Source organism: Bombus flavifrons, chromosome 11 (assembly GCF_040668555.2).
Source record: "Bombus flavifrons isolate JBK064 chromosome 11, iyBomFlav1_principal, whole genome shotgun sequence".
NCBI classification, from domain to species: Eukaryota; Metazoa; Arthropoda; class Insecta; order Hymenoptera; family Apidae; genus Bombus; species Bombus flavifrons.
The window spans coordinates 7,593,462-7,621,365 of NC_138452.1; the positions used below are offsets into that span (position 1 = coordinate 7,593,462).

Below are 27,904 nucleotides of genomic sequence, written 5' to 3' on the forward strand. Positions count from 1 at the left end.
GTGCAGATCCATGCAAACACCGTAATATCTAAGCAACTAATAAGAGAAACAGAATAAATGAACGGAATGTAGAAAATTCGCGGTCATCCGATGAAGGATATGTATAAATTATGTATTTTGTCACATTCTTTTCATATAAATATATACAAAACTATGGAAATTGCGCCGCACAGTTGTACGATTCTTCCACATGGCATGTATAAAACATTGTAAACTTCTTAAAAAAAGGAGGGAGAGAAAAGAAAATGAAGAAAGAAAATAGAATCTAAATATAAAGTGAAATTGGAATGTATACATTGCACAATACTGAGTTTAAAAATTAAGGTACTAGAGAAAGTGATATTAATTACACGAATGATGAAATGAACTAGAGATCATATGTCTTCCGACCATTCGTCGCGTTTATCGTTAACGAAGAAGTCGAAAGAATCGCTTCCGACCGAAGCTGGAATCACACGAAACGAAATACCGACAAGCGTATGTATATAGATACGTACAGGCACTCACACATACATACTAATCCATATGGCTAACTTTGTAAGTACAGTCATGGCCGCTCTTAAAATATACCTTAGAGCAATTACCACTCTAAGAAATATATATATATATCTATATCTATATATATATATTTAATCATTTGAATTTTAAGCTAATAGTACGTTATATTACTTTGTACGGTGTTTGTTTGTAGCACGGAGATCGTCATACTGACGTTTCCGCATTAGTATCCTTCCTGAAACAACAAAAATTAAAAAGAAATTATCAACCTACATTATCACGTTAAAGCTTCAAACTCAGTGTGACTTTTACTTTAACATACTTTTAGTAGCGTAATAAATAGTTCTAGAGGTATCTAATATTCCTACAGACGCTTACCTCTTCACTAATTGTCACATTCCAGGGTAAGCGTAAATTATAAAGCAAATGAACTTAGTTAAACTACATCGATACCATTTGTTGTGACGCAAGATATTTTTCTCAAATGTAATACATCATACTCACTCGGTCTCCGTAATGGTCTGCTCGTATTGTTGCTGCTGCTGTTGTCTGAGCGCAGCCAATTCATTGCTATGCTGTAAATCGTGAGTCAGTGAACTGGACAATATTCTACCGCTCATAGGTAGAATATATTCCGGTGAATCTTCTAGCACAGTCGGTGTCATTTTGCCGCGCTTTAAGCTACCATATCTTTCCGAGCCACTGAGGTTATCGTGTTGAGAACCATGTAGACTCTGCCCCCTCTTCAGACTTCCATATCTTTCTGAGCCACTCAGATTCTCATGGTTTGAATTTTGCGAGTGATGACTCATGCTGGATGCAAGAATGCGCGAAGAAATGGGTAGCATGTATGGAGTAGGTGAGACAGTGTGATCCTCCTCAGCTGTATATGGGAACAAGTATTTTTCTCCCAAGTGATGAAGCTTCTCTTCCCCTTCCGAATAATTTTCATCCGGTTGACTCTTCTGAGGCGAATTCATTTCGGGATAAGGCAGTGGATTCGGACTAGAAGTCTTGTTCGAGGCCATTTCGTTGTCGGACATGGTACCTCCAGACCATTGACTTCCTCGCACGTCTATTACTATAAATAAAAACGTTGTTGAAATTTGATTTGAAACATTCTAATACTATAAGGTTTTAGAGCTTATCGAGGATTACCATTTGATGATAAATATGCTTCTGGTAACTGAGAACTCCACCTAGGCGCGTAAATTGGTTTAATGTTTGGGAATAGTTCGGTGTTGGAGCAAAGTATATTCAAGTGTTCGGTAGGATTGCTGTGAATATTAGGCAAATAATTGTGTGCGACTGGTTGCTGCGTCGAGACGCCCATATTTCGGTGCGACCTTGACGTAACATCTTCTTCGTCGGAGCTGTGCGAACTCGCAAGATCTAAGCTTCTTCCGCCACCTTCTGCTTGAGATCCGTCTGAATCTGATTCGGAATCTCTACGTTGATTCCTTGGTTCTGTCGCTTCTATGAATTGTTATAATTATTAGAAGTAACAGCGACTTCAGATCAAACTTGACTCCAACAAATACCTTGTCTAGAATGTAACGTTGATCTATGGCTTCTAGAAGACATATAGGGATCTCTGTCACTATTATAATTGCTCGTGGATGTTGACGTATGCCTTAAATGTGTATCACTACGATAGGGGCTGGACCCAGTTTTGTTTGTACTTCGTGAAGTTGTACTACTCGTCGAGACTCCTACGTGGACTCTCCTACACACGGACTCTGCTCCACTATACGTCGACGAATACGCCAACGCAGACCGCTGTAATATTATTCAAGTTAGAAAAATTACTTTTTCCGCCCTTAATTTAATACAATCGAATTAAATTATTTGACGTACCGAGTGACCGTTTACGTTCTGACTGCTGCTTCCGTTTCCCATACTTCCTTCTAACAAAGGTGTCTTTTTCCCAATGCATCTCAATAAACTTAAATACAGATTCCTTCTTACTCTACCATTAATGAAGCAATAACCAACCAAACTAAATGATGCATGAACGACTACTGCTATACTAAGCAGATATGACAATGTTGGAGAATTTTCGGAGGCATTGAGAACTGTCAGAGTCCATGTAGATCCAAGTAAAGGTAACGAAGCTACCGATAACCAGAGTAACGTCCTTAAATTTCCAAAACCCATAATGTGTTCTTTTAATGTAAACGCCGCTCGTACTGACATGACAAGAATGCAGAAGTTCACAAAAACTGCTAGGCAAACTGGTCCTATCAGAGACCAAATCACGGTTTCATAAATTGATAACCAACAGCTGAAATAGATCAAATATTTGTCATTAACAACGTTTCTTTTGTTAGAATACTTAAGTAAAAAGCGTAGAACTATACGAACAAATAAAAGTTTCCGTATTGATCGGCTCTAACGCCGATAGTCAGTCCAACAATGATAGCTGGAGCTCCATAACCCATTGTATAGTAGAATCTCATTTGTCCATGGTTCACGTCTCTCATTTCGGTTAACATTCGATATAGATGAATGGAGTCCACCAAAGTCCACGAGAATGTACTCAACCAAGCATAGTGTAAACCAATGGCCGTTAGTTTACACGGAAACTCATTCGAGACTAGAGGACTTCTGGCTTTGAGCGCGATCAAGTAAAGCACTTCGGCGAAGAAAACGCACATTACCAAATTTTTATGGATACTATTCGAATTTGTACCACCGCCTCGTATCAAAGCCAGAATGAGTAAGGCAGATAATAGCAAAGGCAACGCGAGCATAAACGCACTATAGCTCGTTACATCTTCCAGTAAAGACGGTTCTGGGACGTATTCTGGATCAAGTACGTCCGTTAGTATTGCAAAAGTGGATAACTGGAAACAGGAGCAGTTTACGATGGTGCCGAAAGACAGAGAATCATCCTCGACTTCCGTAGTACAACCTATTCGGCTCCATTCACCGATTCTGTAACACACAAACAAATTTAAGATGAACGATTCGGCCCGAGTAGAGTTCAAAGCGCGAATGAAATGTTACAGAGCGTACCCTCTAATTGTACTCCAATGTACACATTGTGGATTGGTTCTAGTCTTGAACTCGTCCTTCTCGCTGAGCCAAAGACTAATTTGAACTGGAGATTGCAAAGGAATTCCAGTCAGAGACTCGTAACCGTCATCCGAAGGTACTAAAACGGATACTGTCACGACTGGCGAGCCTACCGCTACTTCTACGCCCCATCTAACTGCTACGGAATCATCGAATCTGAAAAAAATGAATTATAATTGATATTGCTAATCCATGCGAGATAGCGAATATGATTATTTACCTTTGAGGCAGCAGGGCACCTAATTGCTTATATTGCACGTAACTCAACACAGCCTTTCGATTGACCAAACTTTTTTTAACGTTTAATTCCCCTTGCATTAGAGGTTTTATGCCTAATATATTAAGAGGCACTCGTATCTTTGAATATGGATCGAATCTGCTTGGATCGGCCATGTAATTGTTATACTTTGGGAAAGTAATTGACGGGCCGAAATGAGCAGGGGACGACAGGAACGCAGAAGTATCAGGCAAGACAACCTTCTGATCCGCTTCAGTTGGCCTTACCGTAGACGCTGACGGATCATCCATGTATTCTGCAGTCTCGTATCCGAATAAACTTTCAGAAGTTACTACATCTAAACCTAATACTGCAAAAATAAATCACTCGAGATTAATAAATTGTAATAAATAGTTCAATTTAAACAATTACAAATAATTGTAAATGTTATTGACTAGAAAAGAGAAAAAGATATTCATTTTACTTACCAACATTAGTGTCGACTACTTCAAAAGGATTAGTAAAAGTATCATGTTGAGACGCAGTCAAGGTCTTCAAATAATTCGCCATTGCATCCAAAATCTTGTCAGGAGTATCACCGTTAAGCATCTCAATCCTCGACCATTTCTCCGCATATTTGGATTTCAGAATATAGCTAGAAATGCCAACCAAATGAGAAACGTAATCTTTATCTTGACTATGAGTCAAGTTCAATCCGACCAAACTCTCTTCATACTGCAACAATGCTATCAGCAAGGATTCTGCGATCAACAGATCAGCTCCGTACAAGTCTTTGGTCGCGTTCACTGCTCTGTGCACGTCTTTTGCTATTTTAACAGCGACATAGGTATTCAAAGTCAAATCCTTGGTCTCTAACGCGGCTAGCTGATGTCTTTGCTCGATGAACGCGTCTGAGGTGCAGTTAAAGAGATCAGGTTCTTGCCAACCACCCAGTTTGTCGTCACAGGATCTAGAAGTCTTTCCTTCAGCGATATCAGGACAATCTTCGACAGCAGTCATTCCAAACTTGGTCCTCGGCCACCATAAACCTTCGGCGTAAGATCTAGGACACCCATCGTACACCACCTCGCAGCCACGAAGAGTGACTTCGGCATATGGATTGGGGCACGCCGTACAAGACCGTCCAATGACCCCGATTCTGCATCGGCACTGTCCAGTCTCGGTGTCACAGCGAGGACCGAAGCTTCCAGTTGCATAACATTCGCATGGAATGCACTCCTTTTTACCAGAAGGTTGATAGTGATTCTCCTTACAGTAACATTCGCCTGTAGTCTTATTGCATGCAGGATCATAGCCCTTGGACTCGTCGCAATGGCATGGCCCGCACACAGGTGAGCCCCACCAGGTTGCCGGGCAAGGTTGGTCAGCTTTAATCTCGCAGTATTCTCCGGAGTATTCTGGCGAGTTACAATCGCATCTGTATCCCCTACGAAAGGCCGTATCCTCGATACAGGTCCCAGTACTGTTACAGGGATTCAAATCGCAAACGCGGTCGCAATTACGTCCTACACGACCGGTCGCGCAGACGCACTCGCCCGCTTGCCATTTTGGAACGCAAATCGATGCCTCCGGACAGTCGACGTTGCACTCGGCCTCCGAGCTGCAGCCGGTCGCGACGTTCTCCTGAACAGTCGGTCTTAATAATACGCTCTGGTTGCTGCCTATACGAATGTCCTGGAGGCAGCCGTCGAAATATGGTAGCTCGGTGTTCATCGATTGCTCCGGTCCACCGACCAGGATCCTACCGATGTACAAACCCTGTAATTTCGCTGGTAATGACGAGGATATGGGCCTATTCCGGTAATCGATATCGAGAGAGACGTGACCACTTTGCCAGATGATCTCCACTCTGTGCCATTCGCCATCGGCGACGTCGTTCCATGTTTGAATGATGTCCGCGCCGTCTAACAGAGCAACTAGTTTACCCTCTCGGATCTCGAGCAACGCAGAACTGTTTTGCCCTATTTGCACGCTCATGACGAACGCCTGCTTGGATCGCGTTCTCAGACTGAGCGCTGTTAACCAGGGAAGCTGGATGGGTCTTAGCAAAGGATTAAAGCTGAGCATTCCGTCACCGTGGAAGTTCCATGGTTTACCGACTTCGTCAGCGCAGGTAGGTCCAGCAAAATTCTCTTCGCACTCGCAAACGAAACCGGACCATATCTCTCGACACTTGCCGTTATTTTTGCACGGAGTCGATGAACAGAAAGAAACCTTCTCTGGGCAACCAGGGTTAGTGCCATTGTCAGCTACAAATGAATTTAGGTCGATGAAAATATGATCGATGTACAGGTCGCTGACGCAACCCACGAAATCTTTGTTTCTGATGCGAAAACTGGATGGTATAGCAGGCAGGCCACCTAATTGTAAAGGTCCTGTTAGATCTAAGAATCGATGACACGTCTCGGTGACGATGCTACAACGTTCCTCCAACACTTGTTCGCTTCTTCCCGCGCAAGACCACCTCGATCCAAGTCTTTTGCCGTATTCCAAAGCGAGAGCAACGTCACAGTTGTCAAGCGAGATCGTTACAGTTTTATTTATGTAAGAGACTTCCACTTCGTGCCACTGACCATCAGATACTCCACCTGGTATGCTGGCACTCGCTCGGGTAATCTCGTCACCAAGAGAAAAACTGAACTGTACCTCGGAATCGATTATCTCTAAAGCTATGAAGTCGTGTTTCTCGTTGTATCGCCCGTTGTAAAGCAAAAGACCATTTGCTCCTTCGGTAGCGAATCTTAATTTGATATGCAGCCTGTGTCTTTGCCTTAGAGACGCAAACGTGAGGAACGTTGCCGATCCAAAGCTACGAGCTTTCAGCTCACAGAGTGGAGTCACGCTTTCTAGAGTTGTCACAGGGCAACCTTCGCAAGTGAAACCGCCAGTCGTTTTCATGGTACACTGGGAACCTCCTTTACAGATCCCTGGAGCGCAAGAGTCCTTATTCAATGAGATTTCGCAGTTTTCTCCCGCGAATTCGGGCCCGCAGAAACATGCGTATCCTCCTTCTCTTCTGTAACAAGTGCCATCGTTCATACACGGATTCGAGTAGCATAAGTTAACCTCCGTGTCGCATAAGTAAGACTCTTTGCTACCAGTGAAACCCTTCGCGCATCTGCACGCGAAGGTCGTTACGGGATATATAGGTCTAAACAATACAGTATCGCTACTAGCGAATCCAGAAGCGTTTCCAAACTTTAATACCGTTACGCATTCCTCGAAATTCAAACAGGGTTCTCTGACGCAAAGATTATCGTCGAACGGTAGCACCGTAACTGTGGCCAGTCTCGCCAGTATACCCCTGTTCAGATACACACGTTCCTGAAGAAATTGCGGGCTGTAAAACTCGTCCGTCACGCCTGGTTCTACTTTACGCGCAGAGAAGCTCACGTTTAGGATCTTCCCATTTACATTGGCGTCCTCCTGTATGCTAAAGAGAAAGATGTTCTCTCTGGGGCACGGGATAATTGCTGCCAAACCATCCAGAAAATATCCCAGCAGAGGACTGAGGAAAGCCTCGGCCGTCATGTCGTCTAATCTAACGGTGATGGAATTGAGGAGCATTTTATCGGTGATCAGGCGCACCGAGAGAGTCATCGTGGCCTTGACCTCGTTGATACCGTCCGTGACGGACACCTCCATCGTCGCGACACGTGGTACATTCGTGTTCAATTGCGGCGACAGTCGGATTTCACCGGTGGTTCTGTTCAAGTCGATCAAATTAGCATTGTTTCCAGCAAGCACGGTGTATGTTAACTTATCCGTGACGTCCGCGTCCACAGCAGGTATCTTGCCTATGGGAGCGGTCGGAAAGAAATCTTTGAAGTTATTGAATATAATCTGAAAGTCCTTCAATACGGGCGCGTTGTCATTCACATCGGTTACTAGTATCTGAACTAGAGCATCCGATCGCAAAGGAGGCGAAGCGGCACGCACGACTAACTCGAACTTTTTCTTTGGTGACTCATAGTCCAGTTCTTCGAGCGTAATCAGTTCCGCGCGATCCGCACCTGACCTGACATTCAGGGCGAAGCTGTTCGAATCCTCGCCTCCTATCACGGAATACTGTACAACGGCGTTTGGTCCTTCGTCCGGATCGTGCGCGTAAATTTCACCGACGGTTGAACCGATCGGTGAATTTTCGGCTATGTAAAGAACGATCTTGTCGTTCTCGAAAGCGGGTGGAGAATCGTTCACATCCTGTATTTTAATTGTCACTGGCACTACCGTCGAGAGAGAGGGAGATCCTCTGTCCATCGCAACTGCTTTCAGAGTGTACATGGCGACAGATTCTCTGTCCAATGGCTTGGCTGTTCTAATTACACCCGTGCTTGAGTCTATAGCAAAGGCGCCATCTCCGTCATCCTCCAAAGCGTATCTCACCTAAAATAATGATACAATGATAGACACGATTTCTTATTATAACACGGTGTACTTTAAATACAAACGACTCGCACTATTTACCTATTACACTTAACTTTTTACTCTTAATACCCTACTACTAAAGCTTACTATCTAGACTGTTACGATATGTCGTTCAATTTTTTACCGCTACGACTATATCTCGTCCGCTTCAAAAGAATTTCAAAAAGATTGATCAGCGAAATTCGAATTGTTCTTACTCTGCCATTGAGATCTGTATCCGCGTCGGTGGCGGAAACTCTGAGAACACTAGTACCACCCGCAACATCTTCTGGAATGGATCCTTGGTATTGAGGAGCTTCGAAAACAGGAGCGTTGTCGTTCACATCCGTAACGGATATTTCCACGTTGATGGTATCCGATAAAGGTGGCACGCCTCCATCTCTCGCGGTAACAGTTAGGAAATAGCCAGGTACAAGTTCACGATCCAAAGTACGAGTGGTCGTGATAGCTCCTGTTTGTGGATTTATAGTAAATTCGGACGCTGACTCTCCACCATCGGTGCCTAAACTATAGGTGATTTGAGCATTCTTTCCAACGTCTGAATCGGTCGCGCTGACGACGAGAACTGTTGTGCCAATGGGCGCATCTTCGAACAGTGACACAGCGTACGGTGTGTTCTCAAAAACCGGTTCGAAATTATTGGCGTCCGAGACGTTGACATAAACGAGAGCTGTATCGGTTCTACCACCGCTATCGGAGGCCGTAACAGTAAGAACGAACCTCTTTTCTTGCTTATAATCGAGCGGTTGAGCTACTGTTATCAAACCACGTCCATTCTGAGACGCGATCGAGAATCGACCTCTAGTATTGCCAGCGGTGATTTCGTAATGTATCCTAGCGTCCTCGTCAGGATCGGTCGCCGTGACAGAGGTGACAGGAGTGCCCGGGGGATCGTCTTCAGAGACCACAGCTTCGTAGTTCTTAGGGTCGAAATAAGGATCGTTGTCGTTCACGTCGGTTACAGTGAGTATCACAGTAGCGCTCGCAGATTTTGCTACTTCACCAGAGTCCGCTGCGATCACGGTGAACTGGTACCTAAATAAAGAGTTTAATCAATTGAGATATAATGAGAGACGATCGTCAATTTTTATTAATATTACTCGTAGGTAGTATCTAGTACCGAGACTAAAATCGACGATGATCGAAAGTAACCAAACGAAATTTTTTGCCATCGATGATGATTATCGGAAACCAAAAAATATTTTCTCCTTCCATAATGATCATCGATAGCCAAATCTACTTAACCGCATTTCGATCATTTACGACGATTATTCTTAACCAGAAATTATTTAAACCAAAGCATAAGTTTTTTAATTTGGATCATGACAGTTACGATCCTTAAACGTAACTGTACCTTGAACATTGCTCACGATCGAGCTGTTTCGTTGTATAGATCCACCCAGTCTCCGTGTTAACTGTTATGGGGAAGTTTTCGGTGGAAGCTCCGGAGAAGTCTCGCGCCCCTATAGTATACTTTATTTGAGCGTTCGCACCCTCGTCAGCATCGTACGCCTGTATCCTCAGCATCGAGTATCCTATAGGAACGTTCTCCGACACGGACTCTTGAAAGTGACTGGTGTAAAATCGCGGTGCATTATCATTCACATCTCCTACGTGCACTAACAACTGCGTAGTGTTCGACCTGGCTGGCGAACCGCCGTCCTGAGCGCGTATAACTATCTTGTAACTCCTGGTGGATTCGTAATCCAGAGGCTTGACGAGAGCCACGTCACCGATCATAGAGTCTATGGAAAAAGTATTCTGCGTGTTTCCACCGATTATGGCGTATCGAACAGCCGCGTTGTTCCCCGAATCCGCGTCCGTTGCACGTATGCGCGCTATCACCGGATTCGCCGTGTAATCCAAGTCCTCCGGTATCCAAGCAGAGTATGTACGTTCAGTGAATTGAGGGTAATTATCGTTATCGTCCAGCACGCGGACCACCAACGTGGCGTTCGCGGATTTTCGCGCGGAAGGTGGTGTCGCCTGATCGGACACGCTCAGGATGACCGTGTACACCTCGGTCTTTTCTCTGTCGAGAGGCGTACGCGTTGTAACAACACCGGTTCTCGGATCTATCCTGAAGGTCAGAGCGTCGTCGGCGTTCGCGACTCCACTGCCGCTAGTCGTCGATAAGATGGAATATTCGACTTCGGCGTTTCTGCCTGTATCTTGGTCCGTAGCTTTGACCGTAACGACCGTAGAACCAACTGGTACACCCTCTCTGATAGAAGCCTCGTCTTCCGGCCACTCGAAGGTTGGCGCGTGATCGTTCGTATCTAGGACGTTCACCTGTAAGGTGGTAGTACCGGTTCTCGGAGGGAACGAGTCGTCCACGGCAAGTACCCGAAAATAGTGAACATCCACGCTCTCTCTGTCTAATCTAGCGCGTGTCGTAACCCTTCCCGTAACTGGATCCAAGACGAGTAACGCCTGTGATCGTGCATCTAACAGAGAACTCATGGAGTAACGAACCGTGCCTCCTTCAGGATCCCTGGCTCTGACGGATGTTACGTACGCGCCAGGTTCTTTTTCCTCTTCGACGACCGCAACGTACAGGGATTGCTCGAAATACGGAGACTGATTCTTCAATTCTCTGCGGACTCGCCTGCCGAGATCCGTGTCGTCCAGTTGACGGTGATGAAAGACGATCTTCAGACGATGTTCCGCGTCGGTTAACCGCGATTCAATGCCGCATCTGAGGTTCATCGACACGGAGATTTTCCAAAGAGGATCCACCAAGCATTGCTCCGTTGCCGAGACCAAATCTCCTGCTGCACCTTCGATCAGAAACCTGGGATCCGCTACGCCACCCCACCTAGTCTCGCACTCTTTTAGGGCAGTCTGTGGAAGGAAGTCTCGCAACGCTGCTACCAACTGAGACGTTCTAAGGCAGACCTCCGTGAACCTGTTGGCAGACAGAAGAACAGCATGCGAATCTTATTATCCCTTATCGCGATTACCGTTGCTTGTTTCCCGGTAAAACTGCGCGCCTTAACTACTACGCTGTCACGTCACGTGAATTAATCATAGAAAAATAGGAACGAAGCTCGCATAGCAGTTAATGCGGCGAGCTAATTACCAGCAGATTATCTAAATGAACATCAGCCACGGGGAGTCTCCCGTTGGGTCGACGTATTCGATTGTCCGAGAAGTAATTTCCTATATTGTAAATTTAAATCGAATTAGATCTCGTCGATTCCGATATCATCCTTTTCACTTTCAATCGTTTCTTTGTTTTGATCGCATACAAAAATCCCGAATATCAATTTCCTTCGTTTAATTTCCTAACTAAATCTCTTCATGTACATGCTAACGTTATTTATCGAGTCATCGGAAAAAACGAAGGGAGTATTTTCAAAGAGCGATGTAAAAGGTACAATGAAAACGACAGGCTCGTAATTCGTTAAGAACCGAAGATTCACCTCTCGGTGCTGGGCATAGCGTACGAGGCCAAAGTCTCCGCCATCCATCCCCTGGTAGCAGCTAGATCTCGATTCTCTCCGCCACAACCGGTGATCAGGATCCTGAGTGGCAGACTGTAGTAGTCGATCGTCGGTCTGCCTAACCTTGAACTGGTCGAGTCCACGTAGAAGGTGAAGATTCGCGGATACTGAAGACCGTCGCAGCTCAAAGGTCGCGCCAACGTGACCCGGCCAGTGTGAGGATGCACCTTGAGCAGCTTCCTGGCAAACCAGGCGGTCCTCTCGTTCGAGACCTCGTACTTTCGACGCCCACCCAGCTGCGGTACACCTGCCTCGAAAACCACGCTGCCGGCGGGCGTGCTCGAAGACAGCACCGCCAGGTACGCGTCGGTCAGGGTGCAGAAGGCCGCGAGCAACGGGAGGATCCATTTCCACCTCGCCATGACAACCACCCTCTTACAACGACCGCTCCTTCTTCGCGTGTTCTACCCTCCCAGACAAGTGTCCCATTGTCGCCGATCCCCTTTCTGCTCGCTCGTTCGGTTCAACGTACGCTCGTGCGGCCTTCCATCTGTAAGACAGAATATCTGGTTTTTAGATTTGAAACTTTCACGGTGTTTATCGAACGATAAACGCATATTCGTGGTTCTCTTTGGCTCTCTATCGCCTTTCCGATAGCACGTCGCGCTTCGTTCCGGCGTTTCGTCAACATTCCAGTTCGCGATTTCGGGACAGGCCCGAACCTTCGGGAATTTCCTTCGGCAGTTGGAACAGTGGGTATCGTAATAGGTAAAAATCTATAGATACTTCGAGTTCTTGAAAATTTTGCGTATTTGAGAAGATAGGTGGAAGGAGAAAGTGAAACTGAAAAATGGGATTCAAAAGAAAATTCGATAATGCGAATCGGCTGAAGAAGAATTACAAACGAAAGAATGCAACGTTTGTCGCTTAATAGGTTAATAAGTTAAATATACAGGGTGGTTAGTAACTGGTGGTACAAGCGGAAAGGAGGTGATTCTATGCAAAAAAAGAAGTCGAAAATATAGGATAAAATTTTTTTTTTTATTTATTTTAATTTTTTTTTAATTTTTCCATCGAGACAACGATCTACAGTGAGATCCGTTATATCGTACCGCACGCGTACCGAGCGAAAATTCAAAGTCGATTTTCTCGAAGACAAAGCCTCAAACGAAAAATTTTTATTCTATATTTTCGACTTCTTTTTTCGCGTAGAATCACCCCCTTTCCGCTTGTACCACCATTTACCAACCACCCTGTATACATTTCTTGAAACAATCGGCGAATCGTTTCTCTTCGACGTTGATTTCGTGTCACTTTGATTTTTATACTTTTTACTTGTATCTGTATCAAGCTCGTAAGATATTTATTTGGTTAATGTAATTCTAATTGCTTGAATAATAAAGCAGGTAGCGTTACTTCTTAGTTCGGTTGGTTTTAAACTGGTTTCGACGTCTATGTAGAGGACACGAGAAGCAATCGTGCCACTCGTTGGTTCAAAGATCACGACCTTGAGCAAGACACGAGCAGGAAAAGAGAATTCGAATCGTTCGCTGACTTTCTTCACTCTGATAACTCACAAAATATTTTACACGAAACAAGAGAAACGAGAAGTCTCGAGAGCCGTTGAATAATTCATCGTGCCTAGAAGAGGTCATCGAGTACGTACGACCTAGGAAACTAGGAGCAAAAAGCGGTGGACGAGTTCGTTTACAGGAGAATCAAGAGTTTCGTTCGACTTTATTAATCGGAGCGAGACGGAACTTTTCGTTTCTAGTTAATTGCATTTTCTTCAAGCGCGGAAGAATCGATGAAAAAACGCATCTAGCACCGCCGCTTTCTCGCACCGAATATCTTCCGCCAGTGTGAGAATGCGATACCCGCTGTAAAACGTGGGAACGACGATTTCCGCTCGTTTCACCCTCCTTGCACCAAGAGACTCGCGTTCCCTTTTACGGCAAATTCGTTCAACCTGTCCGTTGTTGTAACGTACTAGCCATCTCGTGAAATTCGAATTTTTAAGCATTCAAACCTTGAGATATCGAACGTTCTCTGACATAGTACACCATCGTGAGGCGTCTGAAAATACGTGACGAGCAAGTAAAAGATTTCTCCTAACTAAGATTACAATACGAAAGGTGCAAGTTTTCTTCGATTATCCCATCTGAACGAACGATTCTCCAACGACTTGGAACGCTGTGTTATTCGAAGGGGAGGCTCGGCATAGTTATAAATGGTCCACTCTACTCGTACTGTGGTACTGTAACGGCAACCCGTTTCAACGCGTTTGCGCGTGTTTAATAAGGCCCAAGGTAATACGTGGCGCAAAGGACGACCGTCTGCAACGAGCATCTTCTTCTTTGTTCTGTTTGTCTTGTTGCGTTAGAGAATCGCCGGTCCTCGAGATCACGGGACTAGTTGACCGTAGCAAGAGCACGATAGGTCTCTGGTGGCATCGGCTCGCGATCCTCCTTCCCCGGAGGCTAACCGATCCGGTTTGACCAATCCAAACGGATGGTGCATCGGCACGAACCAATCGAACCACCGCTTGCACAACCAGCTACGAGCAGGTAGACAACGAGCACGGACCAGCCGACTCGCCTTCAGAACAAAACGACCCGACCAGAACAAGAAAAAAACGAACGAACGAGCCGAGGAGGTGGCCAGGGACGTGATGCTTATAGGCGGAGGGCCGCTTCTTCGTTCCTCTTCGCGACGCGACGCACGATCTTCCCTTCGCTTCGATAATACTTCGCTCGGAATAATTACTAAGCTATAGTCTTCTTCGCGCTCTCATCTCCAATAAACACAGCTACGTTTACCACCGCTTTGTCATCTTTTGCTCGGCAGAGACTTACGATAAAAATTGCCATACCACACGCGATCGACTCTTCGTTACTGCCGAGTATGACGAGTTTCTCCTCAGCTTCGATAATTCTCCGCTCGAATGAATCACCAAGAAATCGCTTCCTTACGCTTTCGTCTCTAATGTCCGCGCTTTATCCAACGTTTGCTACGTTTTGCCACCTTTCCCTTACGCGAGTCCACGATCGCATCGCAGAAACTCAGCGGTAAAAACCGGTACCATGCGTGACCAACGTGTCGCAAGAAGATCCGTCGAGTGAGCTGCATAGAAAACGAAATTGCACACCGTGCTGCTGCTGCTGAGACGAAAACTCGCGAATCATCGGCGCTCGCTCTCCACTTCGAGATTGCACCGATGAGTTTACGGTAACGCGTAGGACGAAACGATTCGCAGATCGTTAAGATAGTAGTAGAGCTAAAGTTTCAGACACGCTGGTGCCCTCTAATAACCTCGAGCTACGTCTGCCTTCGTCCGTCGTTATTAACATAATTGCTTGAACGAATCAGATACGAATCAATGGGTGTAACACCTACGTGCCAACTACCGTTCTCTGTCGTTCGTGTTGAACGTTTACTCCGGCTACGTTTACTCGGAAATGATCGCACTTGGAATATAATTGCGAACGATTATTCTTCGGCTCCATTTGCTTCGAATCGAACGAGCTTGAAAAAAATGGCTCGAAAGACGATCAATTTTCCGCCGAGCTTGGGTGCGTACGTTCTTACGCGATGAAACGCGTCCAGCGATGGTATTCCATGGACGGTGCAGACAGCTTGATATTCCATGCTCGTTCTCGCTCACACGTTGCCGACTCTTAAATTCCGGTTAACCGCCTGGTGGAAAATGCGCGATAACGATAACATCTTTTCGCCTGGAGATTTCTATCCCTCGTGTGTTTCTCCACTACGTACAATTAATTGTCCACGATGGTTAAAACGAATCCTCGCTGACTTTTTCAAATACCATACGTAATGGATCCATCGTCCGCTTTTCGTTTATTCGCATACTATTCACGAACATACTATTCATCGTCTCCGGTCATCGAATAACAGCAATTCACAGAGTTTGCCGATGAGAGTTTCTTTCGTCCCTTTAATTTCGTTGAAAACATGAAAAATATGAAAAATTTTAAGTCGCTTCTGTCGAAGTGGTTGTCACTTCTAAAAAAAAAAAAAAAAGAAAAACTCTACATGATCTGTTTAGTCTTCTAGTATTTTTTTGTAATAAATTAATTTGAATGAAAAAGAGAAAGGAGTCTGGCAAATGTACTTGTGAAGGCATTGACAAATTGATTTTCAGATATTTACGACAAGAGTTAGAAAAATATTAAGAGATAATTTGTAAATTTGAGATAATTGTTTGTGGAGATGTAGAGTTTTAGGGAGGGTGTTGAAGTGGTCACCACTTCAACAGCTTCGAATTCGATATGTCCAGAGACTACAGATACATCAAATATCATTGTAGATACGGTGAACTGTTAGTACCGAGTTTATTTGGAAAAATGTTGGCGAGAAAGTCGTCGCTAAAGTAGTCAGAAAACGTTCGCGCCAAGATCTTGCAAAACAGTGTTTGCGAACATGTGCCGGTGAGTACACACCTTTATACAGCAAACTGCCCATATTCCTGCAATTTACCCGCAGGAAAGGGTCCGAGTATCCTTTGTTTTCTGTGAAATAGCTATTAATTACGCGGATATCGCCAAAAGATATGGCATGACAACCAGACCTGGAATTCTCCAACCTACCAATTATCCTTGAAAGCCACGTCTGCATCTTTCTTCCTAATGGCAGGCACCTTTTCAAATTGATCGGGCAGCTTCTCAGAAAACATAGATAAACCCCCGTAAGTAGCCCATCTCCACACGCCTTCAAACTAGCCTCGACGTTACTAAACCGTTTTCTTATCCGACAAGCGGTCGAACGATCTTAAGAACGAGCAACGAAAGACAAGTCGCACAATTTGGTTGTTTCTAACGAAGACATAAACCACGTTTACCGGCCTTTCCAGAGATCCAGAGCGATTCAATTCAGTGTTTTGGCTGGCACGCGACTTCTCGCCGGATCACACGGGCCACGTGCTTTTTTCACACGAGCAGACCGTGAACTCGGAAGCGTGAAATGCCCTGTGAAAAAGTTTAAAGGCAGCGGGATTTATTGCTCGATCGATTACATCGACGTTACGCGGCGCAACGCTGCTTTGTAATCGTTCGTCAAGTCTCCGGTAATGATCTTTTGACGCGACGCGTAGCGAGCCCCAGCTGACACTGCCTCTACAAATCCTCTGAATCCCATTAATCCGTGCACAGAAATCCCATAGAGAGCCCGGTGTAAATTGACTCGACACGCACCGACTGTTTCTCTAACTGTGAAATAATTGCACAATAAAACGACGTGGAATTTCGCCCATTTGTTCGCGAATTTAAACGACCATTACGGTTTTCAACTAAAAGAACTCGATTTCCTTTTTCTATTTTCTAAAAATATATCTTCTTGAAATTGTGTCCAGGAAAGGGTACTTCTTTCTTCTGTTTCTTCTTTTCTTTTTAGTCTGTAAAATTGACGCGGTTACAGAGGTTCAAGGAAAATTGTAGAGTGCAACGTGTAAACTGGAAACACATTTCTCATGAAACTAAATTTTCTGTAATGGCTACGTAATGGCTAGCGATATTTCAAGTTCTGGACCGTCGTAACCGTGCTCATACTACATCATATTATTAACCCTTATTCCGTAAACGTCTTTACGGTATCCTCGAACTGTAAACGTGTAATACGCGGGTCTCTCGTGTCCGATGCACTTTTCAGTAGATAATACTCGTTAAAAAAATCTCCCAAAAATTCGTATAACATTTTCGAGCGTTGTAAACTGAGATTATGGGGAAACTTTTGCCGGTTAAAGCGAGGAAAAGAAGCTTCTCTACCTATTACCTTGCGAGAAATTCTTAACCCGATCGAAATAGCCTCAGGCATGAAATATCCAGCTTTACAGTTTAATGATTATCGAATGTTTTTGGTGTTTCTAATTCAGATAAAGTAAAAAGCCAGCAAATATTCTTCAAGCATACTGGGAAAGTTGATATCAAAAAGTCTTGCGATTTCTTCTTTTTCATTTAAATCTCGAATTAAACCTAGAAAGTAATTCTCCAGGCTAGAATCTGCAGAAATAATCTCATAGTTAATATCTTCCTACATGATAAATTGCAAGATATGAAAGATTGGAGAAAACATTTTATCGATTTCTACGAGATTTTCGATGAATTCTTTTTTCCCAATCATCCGTGTCTCGTCTTCGTGTTTTACAATGCTGCAACGACCGGCGAAGATTGGCCAAAATTAGGGAGGAATTATTTTTCTGCGAAGAGAACCGGGCCAGCATCCCTGAGAACTTTTCGTTTTGTGGTACTCGCCTTCGTCCATCTGACCGCCTCACGAATGAACATGCGAACAACTCCGCATACCTATTACAATAACCGGTGTACGTACACGGTTCCGTTCAAGGTTGCAGAGCCAAGCAAGTATCTACATGATCACTGCTGAGAACACGGCATGTTCCTTCGTTAGCTCTTAATTGACAATGAAACTACCATTAGAGATGCGATCTATCTCTGCTTCGCTTCGATTCAAACGATTTGTTAGTTATTAGACATACGTGTAAGTATGGAATACTTGAATCGCAATGTCGACCTTGCCAAGAACGTGGAAAGCAAATTTCCAGGACGACAAATCAAAGTCGTGAAAGATGAAAATCTTGGAATAATAAATTTGCTGGCAATCGATTAATTGGATCCTACGTTCTGGAATAATATCGCGCAACTGAAACAACCTCTGCCGTTTCCTTTTACGACGAAGAAGAACGATGCAAAAATATGGAGAATAATTTGATTTACATTTCGATGAATAATTTCTTTACATTACTTGCGCCGTAAAAAAGAGCGAGAGAACTTTCTCGATTAATTAATAACTCTGGAATGACAACGAATTTTTATTGGAATCGCACGAACGACAAATTAAACGGTATTCCGAGGCAGTTTAAATTGCGAGGTCGTCGTATTGGAATTTTCATTTCGCATATTTATTAATACAATTCTTCTAAAAGCATGCGAAAAATAATCAAGCGATACGCGAGATTAAATTCCCCGGAATTTTCTAACACTCACCAACCGTCGAATTGAATATTTTACAGCGGAATGATCGATCAATGTTTCTAGAAAGCGTACGATGAAAAATCGAATGAAAACCGTGGTATTGCGAGGCAGTTACAATAACAACCGTTAGACGTGTACGCGAAACCATATTCACGTAACGGTGCGCGGTAAAATCGGAAAAGGACGAGGCGTAGACCGGCTAGCATAGTCGAGCGTAGTACACCTTGGCTCATTGACTTCTCGAACGCGCGTCTCCTCTTCTCCGAACTCTGATAATAATTGGTCACGGAAGATGACGATGAAAGATCTGGCGATGATAAAAATCCTAAAATCCCATTTGATGAGTTGCAAGAAGCAATAAGCAGCCGCGATCGATCTACCACGAATCCAAACAAAATAGCGTTCGACTTGCTACTGGAGAATAAATCCAGGATTTGAATCGTGATCGTGTTACACGGAGATACTATCTTTCCATATACATAGTCATGCTGGCTGTGCCTCTTTCGATTTATTCGAAAATAAATGCCACTTTTCACTTTATACTCATTCATTCAGTCATCATACGAGCATTCCTGTCTGCGCTTCTTCGCTTTCTTATGCCTTTCGCTCGATTATAAATACGGTAGCCAACATTATTTTAACTTACAACTATCCTATTGTGCTTAATATCGTTCTCCGCCGTTGCTGGGAAGAACGAAAAATTCTTGCACGCGATTTACGTTCCTGAAAGTCACGCGATTCTAATCTCGCGCGACAACGATAGCTCAGAGGCATTGTAAATTTTGTAAGGGCGGTGGTACGTAGTAAGAAAAATCCAGTCAGAGGCTCTCATTGATCTTTCTATAGCCCATAGATGATTTAATAAAATAAAATTTAGTACGTGTTAAAGTTAGTTAAAACTGAAGAAATCCAGTGAAACAGCTATTTTGTCTTGTTATCTTCTCATATCCAATAACGTAGCTACATTGATATTTTAATTAAATTAAAGTATAACACAAAAGAAGGTGTCTAATATGTTAAAAGTGATAATAATCGACATGGGATCAAAAGAATTTGACTTTCTAACTAAGACTAAGAGAACGCGTTTAGAAAATCGGAAAAGGGTCGTGGTATTCTATATAGATACAAGCGTTGTACGGTGCGAAGATAGTTAGTCGGAGATAAAAGTCCTACGGAAGAACGCTCAATTTTATGGAACCTGTTCCCACCGTGACTCCCTCAAACGGGTTTAGTTAGGTGCATACATTTCACGCTCGTATGCGTGCATGGCCGTCTTTTAAAGGTCGTAAATTAACGTTCCGTTCTTACGACTGTGCAGGGAATCCGAAAATTCGTAAGTATCTTAATTAAACCGTCGCCAAATCCCGCGACGACAACTTCGATACGCGTTTATTTCTTAATTCCGTCGGCGATTAACGACCGAGAACGTCAAGCTAAATTCCGGCTCGTCCCATCAAATTTCTACATCTCCAGCGATTTCTCCTCCATTATATCGTTCTGAAGTCTGTAATAATTAAACAAAAAAAACTTTCTATGATTTCTATGATATTATTTTCAGATAAAATGAAAAATCGATCGATTTCTAAACATGTAGCGTAGATATTTTAAACGATATTTTAAAGAATTTTTCCTAATATTATACAATGATATCTATTTATTGCTCTGTTTTCTTTCGCTTGCCATACCCTTACGCGCATCTTTACTCCATACATCTTATTAAGGATTTCATTAAGAATTTAATTTTAAATATCGTTTTTGTATCGCTATAAATTAAGAAATTTTTCTGGCCGAATAAAATGCGCATAAAATTCGTATTTAATACGAGAATAACAAATATCTTCAATCACGTTTCTCTAGTTTCACGTCTTCTTCCTAAAAATACGAATTCGCCTAAATCTCCGCAGTCCAGTTACGTGAAAGAAATCGATCGATATTTGTTCCCATTGGGGTGACACGATGAAGATGGAAAGAGCAACTTCCGCCTGAATGTTGCAGTCTTCATGCACACAACGGCGCAACGCGTATCGAGTCGAGTCGAGTCGAGGCAAGTCGAGCCTACTCCAGCCGCGATACAAGAAGAGAGGGTGAAAGAGAAAAGAGAAGAGTCATCCTTCTCTCCTTCTCCCTCGCAATCAGGGGTGAGTGACTCACGTTCTGCAGCTTCGACGCCGACAGTCGGGACGCTTACCCTCAAATATTGATTCGCCGGCTCGGGGAAACGAGGCTGCTAACCCTCCAAAGCAACGGCGTATCTAAATTTTTCTAACGCAGCATTTTTTGGGCTTCTTATTCGCCCCTGAGTCTTCTCTACTCACCTTACAACTTTCACTTCTTATCGAAGACCTTTCTATCACGTATCATTTGCAAATCATTATTCGCGTACGCGCGTCTTCACCGCGTGTCTATGCGTATTTGCGTACGTCAGAACACCAAGAAGGACAGCCAGACGCCAATGTGTTGCACGTTGAATCGATCAAACTCTGCCGTACGTTATTGCGCGTGAAACAGACGTAGGCAGAATACGGGAAGCGTTTAGAGAAAATAAAATACAGCATGGGCTAATTGTATGCGTAAATGTCAAGAATTTTCTTCCACTAGAAAGGAGATACTCGCGCCTTTTCCACTATCTCTTTCTTTCTCTTCCTCGCTCTCTATCTGTCTGTCTCTCTCTCTCTCTCCCTCTCTTTCTTTTTTTCCTCTTCTCTTTCTAGAGACAAACGTTAAAAACAACAGAAGCGACGTGAATCGCATTCTCATACTAGAGAACAAGGTTTCCTTTGAATTTTGTAAAAGGTTAATAAGAAGATACTACCTGTGACGATAGAAAGGAAAAAAACGTGGTTATCTGACCGCCGGAACACGGTGAAAAGGGTTCAGCAGGCGAAGGCAGAAAGTATAATTGTGGTCGAAGCTCGTTACACGTCTCGCTGTCGTAGTAATTAATAAGACATTTTTCCCGTGAGAAAGTGCCGAGCGGTAGAAACACCGGTGAGTTCTCCGCTCCTCAGTGTTCTGTATACGGATAAAAAATGAAGCGACGACGTGCATGCCATTCAAAAAGGTCACTCACCGTCCCGCCAAGGTCGGCGAAGTTTTGTCACATTGCGAGTCACACCCAGCTTCTCTTTGATCCTTAATCCGTCTTCAGCACTTTCTCCCTGCGACCACGCAAAATTCGACGAGAAACGAATTACACATACACACGCCGTGAACACCGTGTTGGCTAGATCACGAAGAACGACGTGCACGCACTTCAGCTGCTCTCGGCAGCGTCGCGACTACTACCAACCACCATACACGCACGAACCAATCTTACGTACGAGCGTAGTAGAGGGCGACTACCTGCGACCGTGTATCTCGACATTGACTTCGAGCGACGATCAAACGACCATCTCCGCACCGGCCACCGATCCGCGTTTAATGCGCTCTTTCTTTCCTCACGCAGAACTCTTTTTCTCCTTCCTTCAAAATTGTCAATTCACTTTCCGATTCGTTGCAAATATAGGAATTTCCTTTTTATCGAACTGAACTCTCGTCAAACTGAAATCGAAAGCGAATGGATATCAAAGTGGTAACTAAATCGCGGATTTTTATGCATTTATAAGAAATTTGGGTGTGCAAAATTGCATAGAAAAGACGTATAAAATATCAAAAGTATATTGCCTCCTATAATGAATTAGTAGATAAAACAATTTTCCATCTAACTCTTAAATATATTCTGAGAAATATGAATTTGCATAAAAATCTGCTGCCTAGTGACAACGCAATAGGAAACTAAGTCTATTGCATTAGACGAGATAGTAGATATCGATTACTAAATGCAAATATCTTTTGAAACCGATATCTGGAATATATCATTTTGTTAAATGTTAAATGTATCACTGTTAAATACCTGAGATTTTGTAACTGTTTTGATCATTTTTCTAGTGTTATATTAACTTTATAGCAACTTGATGTAATACTGAAAAGTAGCCATATTAGAATTGCAATTAACAAGAAGTGAATTTTGATTTTCAGTTTTTACTGGCAACGAATTGAAAATATGAAATATACGGTATCATAAATAGTTATAAGAAGCGTGTACTTTCTAATTTCGTAAAACTATAGGTAGATATAGCTTGGAAGTTCGTTATTCCTGTAGTTACTAACCTGTGTAACTTCTCTATTGATATAAACGTTTTTTAAATGTTGAAAATGAAATTTGTTGGATGCGAGAAAGATTTAGGTAAAAGGCACAAGCACACACCTTGCTACTGTCGACAGCGTCGGCGACTGCTGCAAACTCTCTCTTGCACGTGCACGAGACACATAAACATTTAAACGCGCATGTATGTGACTATCTTAACACGAACGACTTTTACAAGTGATATTTTTCAAGATAATGAACTCTAAATATATACGTTACTGTATCTTTACTTTCTTCTTTGATAGTTTATAATACTTAACATAAATATGTATGAAATCAAATGCGATGAATCATATATTTTTGACAATATTCGAATCGAATTAAAGCACACTGAGTCGGCGGTTCATTTGACGAGAACGCCATCTAGGTGTTCTAAATATATTGTATCAGAGGGCGCCATTAGTTTGAGTATTCACTTGTACTTATATATGTGTATGTTTCGTCTGCGTAAATATTGTGTTGTAAACTCCAGAATAATATTGCGGTTATTTGAATTTTTCATGAAATTTATGTGGTACTTGTAGTTACAGAAGGTAAGAATTTGTTTACCTACCTTTTTTTTTAGCGTCTTCTATATATATTATTTTTAAAATAATGTAAAATTTACTATATGTGTACAAATGAATCATTTAATCCAATAGTAGTGTAAGTTAAAAAAGTTGATTACTTGGTAATGAGATGATGAGATAAAGCAAAAATTCTCTAAAGGGTCAGCTAGGCGATTCTTACTTATTTTACTATCCACCGTGAAACTAATACAGATATACTTACTCCACTTATGTTTGAACGAGGGTTATGCTTTCAAGATTAATGTTTAACTAAAAAGGTGAAAGACTGACTTATACCACTTTTGCATTAAACGGTTCAACAGTTTTATATTGTATCTATGACAAACATATTGTACCAAAAAAATAGCAACATATGGAGGAAAATAAAACTGCAATACATGATCTTAATAAATTGGAAGTTAAGGATGTTTGGAAAGAATTTTATTGTCCAAAATATGTTACCCACCTTTGTCCTAAAACTGACAAATTATCAAAAGAAATATTAGATTTCTACGAACAATTAAAACTGGATACTAATTGTATTTTACAAAAATTGAACAAACTCATATCTGATCCTATAACAAGTGATAGCATAGTTCGCATATGCAGACTTTTATATGATTATCTTGATAAAGTAGGAGATGATGGTTATGTATCCTTTAACAAGCATAATTTTAGTATATTAACTATTTGATTACCAATGAGAGGAATTTCCTTACAAATTCTCAGAAAGTTAAGGATTTACCATTGGTAATAAAAGTATTAAAGTTTTTGGGTGAAAATGTTAAAATGGTTAAAGAATATGAGCTACATCTTGATAGAATGTTAGAGCTTTGTAATGTACCACCCATATTAGAAAAGCTATCTGAAAGTGTAATTCATATTGATATAATGGAACAATATTTTACATTGTTAGGACATCTTCTTGTAGTCTTACCTACAAAGCAGCAAACATTAAAAATTCATAGGGCTCTTGATTCTTTGTTATTAAAAAAACAAGTAAGAAATGTTCCTACAATAAAAGTTGAACATTGTCGTAAAGCTATGGAAAACTCAAGGTTACCATTAACTGTGACTGAATTGTTGCAAGCTTCTTTTCTAAGAATGTATCCAAAAATTTTAGAACTAGTTTTCTTACTTTCATCCATCTCTCATAAATGTTGTACGTACTGTGAAATCAATATTTTAATTGGAAGGTCTAATAAATATTTAAAGAACTATATTTTTTATTATATTTTTATAATATTAAATAAAGGTTATAGAATGCTGGAAGCTAATATACTCAATGTTATATTTATAAGAATGGATCTTCCCTATGCAATTCAATTACAATGTACACGGCCTCCTGACTTATTGTTAGATGGGGAAGAATATAGTGATGAAACAACTCTTTTGATAATGAATACTCTGTGGAGCTTGATGAAATCTATTATTTTTTCTAATAATATGCCAAGAAATTTAAGGGAAAATTTGAAACCAACTCATTGTGTTTTATGGTAATATATTTAGGAGTATGAAATAATATATTGCATTAATTATGAAATTAATTTGTATTGTACAGGGGCCTATGTTATGCTTTCAAACGACAGACATGTTATAGCCAATATAGAAAGTTTAGTGCCAAGATTAGAAATGAAATTGCTATGATTATTCTTATAATTTCAATTGCCTTACCTTCTTGGAACCTTGTTAGTAGTGGTATAGCTGATGCTGTTATTAAATATTTAATTGGAATTGAATTTGGGTCTACTACAATATTTTCAAAAGTGATAAAATTTGGTAGAACTACCGATGATTTGCACTTTGAAAAAACTTTATTATTAATTGTTACACATTTAGCAGAAGTTGATGCTTGTATTTTTGTAATTACTTTCTCTCTTTCTCTCTTTTTTTTAGTTGTAAGAAACATTTTAATGTTAATGTTAATGTTATCTACAATAGTTAATGATAAAGAGAAAACTGATGCAAACTGTACTTCAAATTGTTAATCCAGATATTGAGGGAATAAAAGTTACTTGGAACACATCTCAATTTTGGGATTTATGGATTCATGCTGTAAATGCTTTATCTATATTGGCACCAAAAATGCCAGAACAATTCATAGAATATGGTGGTGGTATTAGGTAGTCAAAATAGATAAATATACATTTCTCTTTGTTCTTATGATGTAAAATAATTCTTAATATTTTACAGATTATGTGTAATGCTAGAATGGTGTCTAAATACAAAATTTGATATCAAAATAGTAATGAATTGTATAAAAACAATTTGCATAATTATTCTAAGTAATAATAAATATTTATTAGAATACTTCCGAGAAAATGGAATTATATCATCATTAATTAGTTAGTTTTTTATCTATACATTATATTGACAAAATTTTGTTACTTTTCAATTCTACAATATATAATTTTCCCTTTTCTATGGACTAAAGAACTTATTAAGTATATTTTGAAATTTGAAAAACTCAAATTAAAGGAGCAAAAGGTTTTAACACTGGCATTAATATCAGTTGAAAGACTCATGAGAAAACAAAAATTTTACCATGATATATATGGAGAGTATAGTATTACATTCATCATGGAACTATTATTTCGTTGTATTTATCAGAAAGGTAGTGAATTCCAACTGGATCAACGGTAATATACATGTATATAACAACAAAATGAGAATATATAAATATTATCATGTAAAAACTTTTATTAGTCTTTTACTAGCAATAGGCTCGTATATTTGGGAATGCATAATATGGTCTCCTAAAAGTCTTGAAAAATTTATTCGATATGGTGGAGTGTATATTATCCTTGATCTTATTGAAATTGTTCCATATTGTTCTCGTTGCTTATTTCTTGCTGTTTTTACCGACATGTGCGATAATTTTTTTTGTGGGCCATTTTTATGTACATGGAGGGCTACTGATAAAAGAACAGGGTTAATGTCTTTACTAGCAAAAATATGGAGAGAAGAAGAAATACGGATTGAAGTTAAAAGGAATGTGGATGGCACTGTAAAAGGCAAATAATAAAAATAATTTTAATTACTAATATTTTTATAAAAACTTGAATACACTGTTTACTATATGTTAGACGTGAAATTACCCCAAATGAGTAAGAAGCAGTGGTTAAATACTTACTGCATAAAATTAGCTAGAGATAATAGTCCAGCAATAATTGACATGATTGGTTCAGTTAGATCAAAAATATTTAGTATTTGCAAAATAATTGAAAGAGATAATGAAAAGTATAAAATGGCTAAGGAACATTATAAAAAATTACATGCTGTTCTTTCAATGGAAGATAGAGTAAGTTATACAAAAATATTTATTAAATTTCATCTTGTACTTAACATTTGATGTGATTTGTATTGTTTAATATCTTTTCAGATTACGATATCTACCATAGAATTATATTTTACATTGAAATTAGGTCAAGTATGGATAGAAGTTGCTAAATATTTTGAGCAAGTTGGCATTACTCCTCTTGGTATGGATGGTCAAGCACTTTTCTTGATGACTCAACGTTATCTTTTGTGGGGTAAAATGACAAAAGAGAGACAAGCCAGAATAATACAATCTATAAAAAAAGAGAAAGACATAGAAGAAAAAGACGAATATGCAAGGATCCGTAATTCTAAGCTTATTTTAGCATTAGATGCATTTGATGAAATAGATTATATGTATAGAACGACAGATAGATCATATAGGATAAAGAAAAAGTATGAACAAATACGACAAATTAATTTAGCTTTAAAGTTCCCATCTATCTCAGGTGACTCGCATTGTCATAGGACATTCCAAGATAAAATAATGGTTACGGTAAACATGATATATTAGAATTAAGTTTTCAATGCTATGTTTTCTTACTATCTTTGCTTTTCTTTTTAAAAATTAACCTTTTATGTGTAAATACTATCTTTTTCAATTATTTCATGCAGGCTATATTTAATCAACATCAAACAGTAAGCAGCGGTTTGACAACAGATCCATGTTTAAGTCAAATGAAATTGGGGAAAATTCTCCCTATTTCTCCTTGTGATTCCTACATTTCTGACATAACATATGATTCTGAATTACTTCCATCTTCTTTATCAAGTACCTGTCTCTCTAACATAGAAAAGTTCTTAGAAAATTAATAATTCCTAATAATTTAAGATGATAAATTAAAAATTTTATTTAGTAAATGCTAAATTTTGTTTGAATAAACTCCATTATTATCATCTTTGGGGACTATAGAGATCTTTATTGCCGACATGAATAATATAAATATAATTTTTCCCCTTTTTTGAAACATTTTTATAATAATTCAAATACAATTTAAAAAATGAACTTTTCACTTTTATCGAATAAGAAAAATTGAGGTAAAATATTTGTATGTTTTATTATTTCCTTTTAATCACCAATATTGAATCTTTTATCGGTGTTATAAAAGAAATCCTTATTTAACAAAAGTTTTAACAAATCAATAAAAAATCGAAAGTTT

The 27,904-nt window shown here is 40.7% G+C and overlaps 2 protein-coding genes across 3 annotated transcripts; one reads left to right on the plus strand and one right to left on the minus strand.

The window, feature by feature from the left end:
• Positions 1-120: 120 nt before the first annotated feature.
• Positions 121-22,187, minus strand: stan (protocadherin-like wing polarity protein stan). Of its 2 annotated transcripts, none has more exons than XM_069122962.1 (13): positions 21,763-22,187; positions 11,668-12,238; positions 9,597-11,150; positions 8,440-9,277; positions 4,282-8,200; positions 3,797-4,163; positions 3,517-3,732; positions 2,863-3,435; positions 2,356-2,782; positions 2,040-2,277; positions 1,657-1,974; positions 1,003-1,579; positions 121-733 (listed from the first exon to the last, which is right to left on the minus strand). In XM_069122962.1, exons 2-13 carry the CDS (start codon positions 12,108-12,110, stop codon positions 703-705), a joined length of 9,501 nt encoding a protein of 3,166 aa, XP_068979063.1. In that variant the 5' UTR covers positions 12,111-12,238; positions 21,763-22,187; the 3' UTR covers positions 121-702. The 2 variants fall into 2 exon arrangements, with proteins under 2 accessions (XP_068979063.1, XP_068979064.1); XM_069122963.1 differs by having other exon boundaries at positions 121-729; positions 992-1,579.
• LOC138184729 (cilia- and flagella-associated protein 69) lies at positions 22,172-27,788 on the plus strand. Its single transcript, XM_069122964.1, has 10 exons — positions 22,172-24,078; positions 24,156-24,922; positions 24,988-25,288; positions 25,368-25,549; positions 25,620-25,771; positions 25,861-26,065; positions 26,133-26,440; positions 26,513-26,727; positions 26,809-27,240; positions 27,360-27,788. The coding sequence occupies exons 1-10, from the start codon at positions 23,800-23,802 to the stop codon at positions 27,555-27,557; spliced, it is 3,039 nt and encodes a 1,012-aa protein (XP_068979065.1). The 5' UTR covers positions 22,172-23,799; the 3' UTR covers positions 27,558-27,788.
• The last annotated feature ends 116 nt before the right edge of the window (positions 27,789-27,904 follow it).

Bases quoted from the DNA above. Each gene is read 5' to 3' on its own strand.
- stan (XM_069122962.1), bottom strand. From the start codon at position 12,110: ATGGCGAGGTGGAAATGGATCCTCCCGTTGCTCGCGGCCTTCTGCACC. The intron at 4,164-4,281 runs GTAAGTAAAATG...TTATTTTTGCAG, and splicing joins AGTAGTCGACACTAATGTTG to TATTAGGTTTAGATGTAGTA. The intron at 1,580-1,656 runs GTAATCCTCGAT...TTTTATTTATAG, and splicing joins AGCATATTTATCATCAAATG to TAATAGACGTGCGAGGAAGT.
- LOC138184729 (XM_069122964.1), top strand. From the start codon at position 23,800: ATGGAGGAAAATAAAACTGCAATACATGATCTTAATAAATTGGAAGTT. The intron at 25,289-25,367 runs GTAATTACTTTC...TATCTACAATAG, and splicing joins AAGTTGATGCTTGTATTTTT to TTAATGATAAAGAGAAAACT. The intron at 26,728-26,808 runs GTAAGTTATACA...ATATCTTTTCAG, and splicing joins TTCTTTCAATGGAAGATAGA to ATTACGATATCTACCATAGA.